The 10,714-nt window shown below is 46.7% G+C and overlaps 1 protein-coding gene across 23 annotated transcripts; it reads right to left on the bottom strand.

The window, feature by feature from the left end:
- Positions 1 to 6,855: 6,855 nt before the first annotated feature.
- On the bottom strand, positions 6,856 to 10,130 carry LOC127542772 (protein phosphatase inhibitor 2-like). Of its 23 annotated transcripts, none has more exons than XM_051968564.1 (6): positions 9,820 to 9,889; positions 9,401 to 9,455; positions 8,949 to 9,038; positions 8,509 to 8,586; positions 8,000 to 8,159; positions 6,856 to 7,739 (listed from the first exon to the last, which is right to left on the bottom strand). In XM_051968564.1, the coding sequence occupies exon 6, from the start codon at positions 7,550 to 7,552 to the stop codon at positions 6,908 to 6,910; it is 645 nt and encodes a 214-aa protein (XP_051824524.1). In that variant the 5' UTR covers positions 7,553 to 7,739; positions 8,000 to 8,159; positions 8,509 to 8,586; positions 8,949 to 9,038; positions 9,401 to 9,455; positions 9,820 to 9,889; the 3' UTR covers positions 6,856 to 6,907. The 23 variants fall into 23 exon arrangements, with proteins under 23 accessions (XP_051824524.1, XP_051824526.1, XP_051824536.1 ...); XM_051968566.1 differs by lacking the exon at positions 9,820 to 9,889 and adding an exon at positions 9,716 to 9,757; XM_051968576.1 differs by lacking the exon at positions 8,000 to 8,159.
- Positions 10,131 to 10,714: the final 584 nt, after the last annotated feature.

The following is a 10,714-nucleotide window of genomic DNA, read 5'->3' as shown; positions in this document are numbered from 1 at the left end:
ATATTATTAGAGCAGATTATCTCCAGCAGCTTTGAGATGAGGGGGAAGTTTGACCAGTTGTTTGCAGTTTGGGTGGGGGGTTAGTACCAATGTAGCCTCAAGGAAAAGGCCTTTGTCATTCTGGCCTCCTCTCTCCTTTTCTGGGCCTACTCAAGTTCCATTCAGGCAATTAAAGAAAGATTCACCTAGTTGAATATGTAAGAAATCTTAGATTTTAGTGTTTTGGGGGGGTGTGATTGCCCCAGATTTTCTTTAAATATCTTTTGGGGAGGACGGAGTCTTTTGGCTCAGGTGATTAAATGTCTTGGGAGAGTAGGGCCAAGTTGACTTCTACATAGAAGCTTCAGTGTCTATTGGAGAAGCCTATTTCCCCCCCATTTTGGCACTCGGATCTTGCTCCCCCAAGAGGAGCAAGGGATATGACCCATTAGATAGTGGCTGTGGGGTTTGGACCCAGTAATCTTCAAAAAAAGTGTGTGTGGGAAAAGGATATCAAAGACTTGTAGGGAAAAGCACGATGGGGGATCCTGGTGGATGTCCCAAGATGACTTCTTTGTCAGTTTAGGAAAAGTAGTCTCCCTGATCTCTGGGCATCCTAAGGGTATCTGTCCTCCTGGAAAATGAGGATCTGCACCAGGTAATTCATTTAGGAACCAAATTTTATGTTTCCATTACTGTCCTCACCTACATCTATGTACTCCTCCATAGCCCAGAATAGTTGATTCTCTAAGAAGCCCTGTGCTTGGGGAGGGGAATCTGAGCATGTTATTTTCTGAACCCTTGAGGCCATGGGGACTTGCACCAGGTGAGTTAAAAGTTTTGTGGTTAGTGGAAGGGACCCTTATGTTTCAGGCCTAGTCCCTCCCTTCTTGGGCCTCTACTGGTTACATTCAGGCTATTAACGAAAGTTTCAACTAGTTGATCATCTAAGAACTCTTACATTTTGCTGCTTTGTGTGTGGGGGAGTAATTTTCCCTGATTACCTGTAAATATCTTTTTGGGAGGTGGGAAGTTGGTTGACTTAACCAGGTGACTTAAAAGTCTTGGGAGAGTGGGGCCCAGATGGCTCCCCTTAGAGGCTTCTATGTCTATTGGACAAGTCTCTACTCCCCCATTTTGACAATCTGAACGTGGTCCCCCAAAAAGATTGGGCATAATACATAGTGGTTGTGGGGATTGGACCCACTTTTCTTCAAAAAAAAGGTCTGTGTTCTCAGGTCATTTCAAATGCTTGTCTCGTAGGGGGCACGGTGGGGGGTCTTGCTCGATGTTCCAAGAAGACTCCTTCTTTCTGACTTAGGGAAAAGTAGTTTCCCTACTCTCTGGGCCTCCTTAGGTGATCTTTCCTCCCCCAAAATGAGAGTCTGAAGTAGGTGATTTATTTAGGAGATACATTTTTGCCTCAGTTTCTGTTCTCAAGGTCATATAAGTCCTCCACCACAGTCAGGAAGGTTTGAGCTGGTTGATTCTCTAAGATCCCCATTTGTCTATGGGACATATTATTAGAGCAGATTATCTCCAGCAGCTTTGAGATGAGGGGGGAGTTTGACCATTTGTTTGCAGTTTTGGTGGGGGGTTAGTACCAATGGAGCCTCAAGGAAAAGGCCTTTGTCGTTCTGGCCTCCTCTTTTTTTTTCTGGGCCTACTCAAGTTCCATTCAGGCAATTAAAGAAAGTTTCACAAAGTTGAATATGTAAGGAATCTTAGATTCTGGTGTTTTTTTGGGGGGGTGTGATTACCCCAGATTTTCTTTAAATATCTTTTGGGGAGGACGGAATTTGTTTGGCCCCAGCGATTAAACATCTTGGGAGGGTAGGACCAAGTTGACTTCTACATAGAAGCTTCAGTGTCTATTGGATAAGAATATTGCCCCCCCCCATTTTGGCACTCTGATCTTGCTCCCCCATGAGGATATGACCCAGTAGATAGTGGCTGTGGGGTTTGGACCCAGTAATCTTCAAAAAAAGTGTGTATGGGGAGAGGATTTCAAAGACTTGTGAGGAAGGGCGCGATGGGGGTCCTGGTGGATGTCCCAAGATGACTTCTTTGTCAGTTTAGGAAAAGTAGTCTCCCTGATCTCTGGGCATCCTAAGGGTATCTTTCGTCCTAGAAAATGAGGATCTGCACCAGGTAATTCATTTAGGAACCAAATTTTATGGTTCTGTTACTGTCCTCACCTACATGTATGTGCTCCTCCATAGTGCAGAATGGTTGATTCTCTAAGAAGCCCTGTGCTTGGGGAGGGGGATCTGAACATGTTATTTTCTGAACCCTTGAGGCCATGGGGACTTGCACCAGGTGAGTTAAAAGTTTTGTGGTTAGTGGAAGGGACCCTTATGATTCAGGCCTAGTCCCTCCCTTCTTGGGCCTCCACTGGTTACATTCAGGCTATTAACGAAAGTTTCAACTAGTTGATCATCTAAGAACTCTTACATTTTCCTGCTTTGTGTGTGTGGGAGTAATTTTCCCGGATTATCTGTAAATATCTTTTTGGGAGGAGGGAAGTTGGTTGACTTAACCAGGTGACTTAAAAGTCTTGGGAGAGTTGGGCCCAGATGGCTCCCCTTAGAGGCTTCTATGTCTATTGGACAAGTCTCTACTCCCCCATTTTGGCAATCTGAACGTGGTCCCCCAAAAAGATTGGGCATAATACATAGTGGTTGTGGGGATTGGTCTCACTTCTCTTCAAAAAAAAGTCTGTGTTGGCAAGTCATTTCAAATGCTTATCTAGTAGGGGGCATGGTGGGGGGTCTTGCTGGATATTTCAAGAAGACTCCTTTTTTCTGACTTTGGGAAAAGTAGTTTCCCTACTCTCTGGGCCTCCTTAGGTGATCTTTCCTCCCCCAAAATGAGAGTCTGGACTAGTTGGTTTATTTAAGAGATACATTTTTGCCTCAGTTTCTGTTCTCAAGCTCTATAAGTCCTCCACCACAGTCAGGAAGGTTTGAGCTGGTTGATTCTCTAAGATCCCCATTTGTGTATGGGACATATTATTAGAGCAGATTATCTCCAGCAGCTTTGAGATGAGGGGGAAGTTTGACCAGTTGTTTGCAGTTTGGGTGGGGGGTTAGTACCAATGTAGCCTCAAGGAAAAGGCCTTTGTCATTCTGGCCTCCTCTCTCCTTTTCTGGGCCTGCTCAAGTTCCATTCAGGCAATTAAAGAAAAATTCACCTAGTTGAATATGTAAGAAATCTTAGATTTTAGTGTTTTGGTGGTGTGTGATTGCCCCAGATTTTCTTTAAATATCTTTTGGGGAGGACGGAGTTTTTTGGCTCAGGTGATTAAACGTCTTGGGAGAGTAGGACCAAGTTGACTTCTACATAGAAGCTTCAGTGTCTATTGGAGAAGTCTATTTCCCCCCCATTTTGGCACTCGGATCTTGCTCCCCCAAGAGGAGCAAGGGATATGACCCATTAGATAGTGGCTGTGGGGTTTGGACCCAGTAATCTTCAAAAAAAGTGTGTGTGTGAAAAGGATATCAAAGACTTGTAGGGAAAAGCACGATGGGGGATCCTGGTGGATGTCCCAAGATGATTTCTTTGTCAGTTTAGGAAAAGTAGTCTCCCTGATCTCTGGGCATCCTAAGGGTATCTGTCCTCCTGGAAAATGAAGATCTGCACCAGGTAATTCATTTAGGAACCAAATTTTATGTTTGAGTTACTGTCCTGACCTACATCTCTGTGCTCCTCTATAGTGCAGAATGGTTGATTCTCTAAGAAGCCCTGTGCTTGGGGAGGGCGATCTGAACATGTTATTTTCTGAACCCTTGAGGCCATGGGGACTTGTACCAGGTGAGTTAAAAGTCTTGGGGGCATGAGTAGTAAGCTTAGTGGAAGGGACCCTTATGATTCAGGCGTAGTACCTCCCTTCCTGAGCCTCTACAGCTTCCATTCAAGCGATTAAACAAAGTTTCATCCAGTTGATTGTTTAAGAAATCTTACATTGTAGTCCTTGGTGGGGTATGATTGCTCCAGATGATCTTTAAATATCTTTTCGGGAGGAGGAATGGACCAGATGATTTAAAAGAGTCTACTCTATAGAGGCTTCTATTTGTATTGGGCAAGTCTCTCCCTGTAATGTTTATGCTAGTTTACTGGACATCCTTGGGTAAGGCCTTGGCCTTTAAATGGCGAAGTGGTAGAAGCAGGACAGCCACCATAAGGCTGGTCAAAGATGGAACGTTTCTTTTCCAGTCCCTCTCAGCCCTTAAATACCTTGGTTTGATCACATAATTACAGCACACTAAGTATGGGTGAAGTAGAGATCCATCATGTCATCGTGTTAACACCTTGTTTTATGTATCCTTGTTTCAAATATACTCCTCCAGAGTTCAGGCCCTCTATGTCTTCCAGTCCCCCATTCTGCTCCTCAGAACATGGTCCCCCTAGAGGATTTTACCTCATAGATTGTGCCTGTGGGGATTGCACCTAATTTTCTTAAAAACAAATGTGTTTGAGGAGATGATTTCAAAGGGCTGGTGGATTAGAGGGCACAGTGGGGTGGGCTGGTGGATGTACCAAGATGGCGTTTTCTGTGTGTCTTTAGGAAATGTAGTCTCCCTGACTTCTGGGCTTCCTTAGGTTATCTTTCCTCTTCCAATATGAGAGTGGGAACTAATTAATTTATTTAGGGTCCATTTATTTTTCTCAGTTTCTGTTTTGGGAGATAGCTGAAAGAAAGGTTTCAAAGGGGTTGGTGGGAAGAAATGTTAGAGCATCATTGAAAAAGATATCTAGGGGAGTGGTATTAACAAAAATGATCCCTAGATAGGTGATTTTTTTGGCGAATTTTAGCATGTCTCTCTCCTTTCTGAGCCTTCCAGTCAGGTTCTTCCCTCCCTACCCCACAATGAGAATGGTCTGAACATGTTCATTCTTTAAGAAGCCCTGTTGGTTGGTTGGACCAGATGATCTTCAAAAGTTTATGTGGGGGAGTTTGGACTAGTTGATCTTCAAAACTATGGGGGGATTTGACCAGGTGATCTTCAAAAATCAGGGGGATTTGGAGCAGATGATCTTCACAAGTGGGAGGGTTTGGACTAGACCATCTTCAAAAATGTGGGGGTATCAAACCAGATGATCTTCAGAAATGGGAGGATTTGGACCAGGTGGTCTTCAAAAGTGGGGGGGAGGGTTTGGACCAGATAATCTTCAAAAGGGGGGTAGACTAGATGATTTCAAAGGGCTGGGGGGTGATATTTGTTGCCATAAGTCTTCTAGGTAGAGGCTTCTGTTTGAGTTTGCATTAGTCTCTCCCTAATTTCTGGCTTTATTTCGTGTCTACCCTCTTTCAAATGAAAGACATTTAAAATAGTTTATATTCCAATAGCTTCCTCTTGTTTTTGTTTTGATGGGGAGAGAGGGAGATTATTTTTTAAAAAAGCTTGTGTGGGGTGATTGAATAACATTATTTCCCAGGGCTCCTGCGATGGGGGTACCAAGATGATCTGGAGGGTAGGGCTTATGTCTCAGCTGTATTTTCTGTTTCCCCTCAGGTTTTCCACCCCCATCTCTTTGAAGTAGTTGATTTTCTAAGCACCCCCTTGTTTGTGCTTTTGAGGGAGAGGATTTGGAACAGATTTAAAAAAAAACTTTGGTGGGGGGGATGATTTGGACCAAATGATTTGAAAGCACTCTGAAGGGTACTAAGTACACTGCTGGAGTTTCTGGGTCAGTTTGGCCAAATCTCTTCAAGCATTTCTGGGCCTCTTTGGGTTTTCTTCCCCTTCTCCCGTTTGAACTAATTGATTTTCTAAGACCCCTCTTATTTGGGGAGCTTTTTAGGAAGGGGAGTTTGCACCAGACTTTATTCCAAAGGCGGGGGGGGGGGCGTTTTGGATCACATGACTGAAAAGACAACCACAAGGACCTCTAAGTAGCTTGAGTTTGTGCTAGTTTCTCCTCGATTTCTGGCCTTATTGTCTCCTTCCCATGATGGGCATTTCGGATTGTTGATTCTACTTAAGAGCTTCTCTTTTGGAGGGTGGGGAATGTACCCGATTGTCCTCAAAAGGCTTGTGAGGGTAATTGGACCAGATGATTTCAAAGGAATGGAGGGAGGAGGCCCCCTTTAGAGAGTCTGTGTCTCTGCAGGGGGCCTCGCCTCCCTCTCCCCTCCCCCAATAGAATTTGAATTGGTCCGTGTTCTAAGAACATTCTTTTATTTGTACTCCGTTGGAGGGGGGAATCGGACCATTTTATCTTCAAAAACCGTTTGTGTGGGGGGTATTGGACCAGATGATTCCAAAGGGATTCGAGGGGGGGGATTAATGAAAATGACTTTTAGATAGGGTTCTTTATGGGGAGGAATTTAAGCAAATCTCTCTCCCCTTCTGGCTTTTGTCTCAAATTCTTTTCCGCTCCCCTTCCCTATCAGTCCCAAGACAACCACAGGGGAGGAGCTTCTGTGTGAGTTTCTGGGCCCTCTGACAACCTCCCCTCCAATTCCCCCAATCCAGTATGGACTGTTTGAACTAGTTGGATCTCCCAGAGTGCCTGCTTCTGGGGGGTGGGGAGAGTTAACATTGAATCAGATTATTTCAGAGCCTTGGGGAGGGGGAAATTGAACCAATTAAAAGTCTTGGGTGATGAGCTAATATTACCAAGATGATCTCTAGGTGGGCCTTCTGTTGGAGTTTGGGCAAGGCTCCCTTCCCTCACTGAATTCCCTCAAGTTTTTCCCTCTTTACCTTGTCCCATTCTCAAATGAGGACAGTTCATTTAAAGAGTCCCTCTTAAGTTTGGGCAAACAAAACCTTTCCTCCTTTTCTAGTATCCTGTGGGGGCGACGCCTGGCCTAAGTGCTCTACCATCCATAACAGGGTCCCAGAGTATAAAGAAAACAAGACAAACTAGTGCAGATGGATGACTCTATTTGTGCTGCAGGTTTTCAAAGGAGACAAAGCCATCACATCTTACTGATGTCGTAATCTTCGTTATCATCAGCTAGGTCTTCCTTTTCAGAGGTTTCTGTCTCGATGCTCTCAATGTCCGAGGCCTCTCTCATCTCCTGGTCTTGTGGATCTTCATCTTCCATGTCCCCCAGAAGCTCCTTGGAGATAAGCTGCCGGGCAAGTTTGATGTTTAGGCCCTCGCTGTAATGCAGCTTCCTCTTTAACTCGAACTGCCGCTTGAGGTCTTCTTCATCTTCAATGCTCTCACCCCAGCGTACCAAATATTTGGGTTCTTTACCCTGGGCGAATGCTAACCGCTGGGCTAAAAACTCAGGGGCCATGGTTTGCGGGATCTCCAAGTCACTGATGGAATCTTCTTCTGTGTCGCCTCTGAGCATATGATGGTACTGCGGGCTGGGCTCATCGATGTTCATGAGGGCATAGTCCTTATCTACCAGGTGGCGAGTGGCGAGGATGCTCATTTCGTCCCACTTCTGGGATTTCTTGCTGAGCTCCTCGCCACTACCAGCACCGGTGCCCGCTCCGGTGCTTGGACCTGGGGTCCCCGACTGCTCAGTTGTTAAAACGGCACTGTCAGCGCTGCTCTTCTTCTTTAAAATCCCCTTGATGGGTCTGTGGGATGTTGCTGAAGCCGCCATGGTGAGCAGTGGGGACGTTCCGGTGTGGTAAATGGCGAGGAGCCCTAGGGACAGTTGATGGTGAGATAGGGGCAGTGAGTTGGAGCCTTGGGGTTACCTTGACCTTGATGTTCCTGGTCTCAGTGAAGGATTCAGGCTTTGGTGGAATGTTGCCTTAGCGAAGAATTCAGGCTTTGGTGGGATGTTCCTGAAGGGCCGGAGAGAGCAAGGTGGTAAAGCGGCCTTTGTCTCCTAGGAAACTGGCTGGTAGCCCACTACCCCGGCTTATGTAGGGTCTCTGATCCCGCCCCTGCCCCACCTTCTGACACACTCCAGAATTTCTGTGGCATCAACCTCACTTTGTGACCTTGGGGCAGGGGAGGCGGTTGCCACTGACCCACTATGGTAACTGTTTCTAGGCACCAATAAAGCCTCTGGAAGCCCCTCCTCTCCCTCACTTCATATTACCTGGGCCTTCATTTATTGAAGATTTGAGTGTGGTAAATAGTGAGGAGCCCTAGGGACAGTTGATGGTGAGATAGGTGCAGTGAGTTGGAACCTTGGGGTTAACCTTGATGTTCCTGGTCTCAGTGAAGAATTGAGGCTTTGGTGGAACGTTCCTGAACAGCTGGAGAGAGCAAGGTGGTAAAGCGGCCTTTGTCTCCTAGGAAACTGGCTGGTAACCCACTACCCCGGCTTATGTAGGGTCTCTGGCCCCACCCCTGCCCCACCCTCTGACGCACTCCAGAATTTATGGCGTCAACCTCACTTTGTGACCTGGGGGCAGGGGAGGCAGTTGCCACTGACCCAGTATGATAACTGTTTCTGGGCACCAATAAAGCTGCTGGAAGCCCCTCTCCCCCACTTCATATTACCTGGGCCTTCATTTATTGAAGATTTGAGTGTGGTAAATAGTGAGGAGCCCTAGAGACAGTTGATGGTGAGATAGGGGCAGTGAGTTGGAGCCTTGGGTTTACCTTGACCTTGATGTTCCTGGTCTCAGTGAATGGTGGAATGTTGCCTTAGCGAAGAATTCAGGCTTTGGTGGGATGTTCCTGAAGGGCCGGAGAGAGCAAGGTGGTAAAGCAGCCTTTGTCTCCTAGGAAACTGGCTGGTAGCCCACTACCCCGGCTTATGTAGGGTCTCTGATCCCGCCCCTGCCCCACCTTCTGACACACTCCAGAATTTCTGTGGCGTCAACCTCACTTTGTGACCTTGGGGCAGGGGAGGTGGTTGCCACTGACCCACTATGGTAACTGTTTCTAGGCACCAATAAAGCCTCTGGAAGCCCCTCCTCTCCCTCACTTCATATTACCTGGGCCTTCATTTATTGAAGATTTGAGTGTGGTAAATAGTGAGGAGCCCTAGGGACAGTTGATGGTGAGATAGGGAGAGTGAGTTGGAGCCTTGGGGTTACCTTGACCTTGATGTTCCTGGTCTCAGTGAAGAATTCAGGCTTTGGTGGAATGTTGCCTTAGCGAAGAATTCAGGCTTTGGTGGGATGTTCCTGAAGGGCCGGAGAGAGCAAGGTGGTAAAGCGGCCTTTGTCTCCTAGGAAACTGGCTGGTAGCCCACTACCCCGGCTTATGTAGGGTCTCTGGCCCCGCCCCTGCCCCACCCTCTGACGCACTCCAGAATTTCTGTGGCGTCAACCTCACTTTGTGACCTTGGGGCAGGGGAGGCAGTTGCCACTGACCCAGTATGATAACTGTTTCTGGGCACCAATAAAACCGCCGGAAGTCCCTCCTCTCCCCCACTTCATATTACCTGGGCCTTCATTTATTGAAGATTTGAGTGTGGTAAATAGTGAGGAGCCCTAGGGACAGTTGATGGTGAGATAGGGAGAGTGAGTTGGAGCCTTGGGGTTACCTTGACCTTGATGTTCCTGGTCTAAGCGAAGAATTCAGGCTTTGGTGGGATGTTCCTGAAGGGCCGGAGAGAGCAAGATGGTAAAGCGGCCTTTGTCTCCTAGGAAACTGGCTGGTAGCCCACTACCCAGGCTTATGTAGCATCTCTGGCCCCGCCCCTGCCCCACCCTCTGACGCACTCCAGAATTTCTGTGGCGTCAACCTCACTTTGTGACCTTGGGGCAGGGGAGGCGGTTGCCACTGACCCACTATGGTAACTGTTTCTAGGCACCAATAAAGCTGCTGGAAGCCCCTCCTCTCCCCCACTTCATATTACCTGGGCCTTCATTTATTGAAGATTTGAGTGTGATAAATAGTAAGGAGCCCTAGGGACAGTTGATGGTGAGATAGGGACAGTGAGATGGAGCCTTGGGGTTATACCTTGACCTTGATGTTCCTGGTCTCAGCAAAGAAGGGCCGGAGAGAGCAAGATGGTAAAGCGGCCTTTGTCTCCTAGGAAACTGGCTGGCAGCCCACTACCCCTGCTTATATAGGGTCTCTGGCCCCACCCCTGCCCCACCCTCTGACGCACTCCAGAATTTCTGTGGCGTCAACCTCACTTTGTGACCTTGGGGCAGGGGAGGCAGTTGCCACTGACCCACTATGGTAACTGTTTCTAGGCACCAATAAAGCCGCTGGAAGCCCCTCCTCTCCCCCACTTCATATTACCTGGGCCTTCATTTATTGAAGATTCGACAATGACGAACTAGTTTGTAACCATGGGCAACTCTATACTTCTGAGACCCTTTTCTATCACCTCTCACATAAGGATAAAAATAATAAAGGTTTGTCTCCCAATCAAATGCTATATCCCAAGCCCTTTTATGTCTTAAAGCACAAGATAAATGGTAGCTGTTTTTATTTTTATTTTTTTTTTCTGAGGCAACTGGGGTTTAGTGACTTGTCCACACAGGGTCACACAGGTAGGAAGTGTTAAGTGTTTGAAATCAGATTCGAACTCAGGTCCTCCTGACTTCAGGGCTGGTGCTCTATCCACTGCTGCATCTAACTGCCCCTTTTAATTGTATTTTGGAAATGAGAGATCCCAGAGGGAGAGAGATCTGAAGAAGGGTAGAAAAAATCTTTTCTGAGTGAGTAAACAGCATCCTCAGCATTGTAATAAAAACATGCTTAATGTACAGCCTTCCTGACCATTCTCTGCTTTGGGGCTTAATATCTTACCTTATCTACCTTTCACTTTAGTTTCATTTTGGTCCCAACACTGATGAAAGGAATTACAGGGGATAGAAATTTCCCAATACAGATCAACAACCCC

Source organism: Antechinus flavipes, chromosome X (assembly GCF_016432865.1).
Source record: "Antechinus flavipes isolate AdamAnt ecotype Samford, QLD, Australia chromosome X, AdamAnt_v2, whole genome shotgun sequence".
Taxonomy (NCBI): Eukaryota; Metazoa; Chordata; class Mammalia; order Dasyuromorphia; family Dasyuridae; genus Antechinus; species Antechinus flavipes.
The sequence above is the reverse complement of the archived record's forward strand: the minus strand, read 5'-3'. Positions and strand labels throughout refer to the sequence as shown.

Excerpts from the sequence above, each read along its gene's own strand:
- LOC127542772 (XM_051968588.1), bottom strand. The coding sequence starts at position 7,552 with ATGGCGGCTTCAGCAACATCCCACAGACCCATCAAGGGGATTTTAAAG.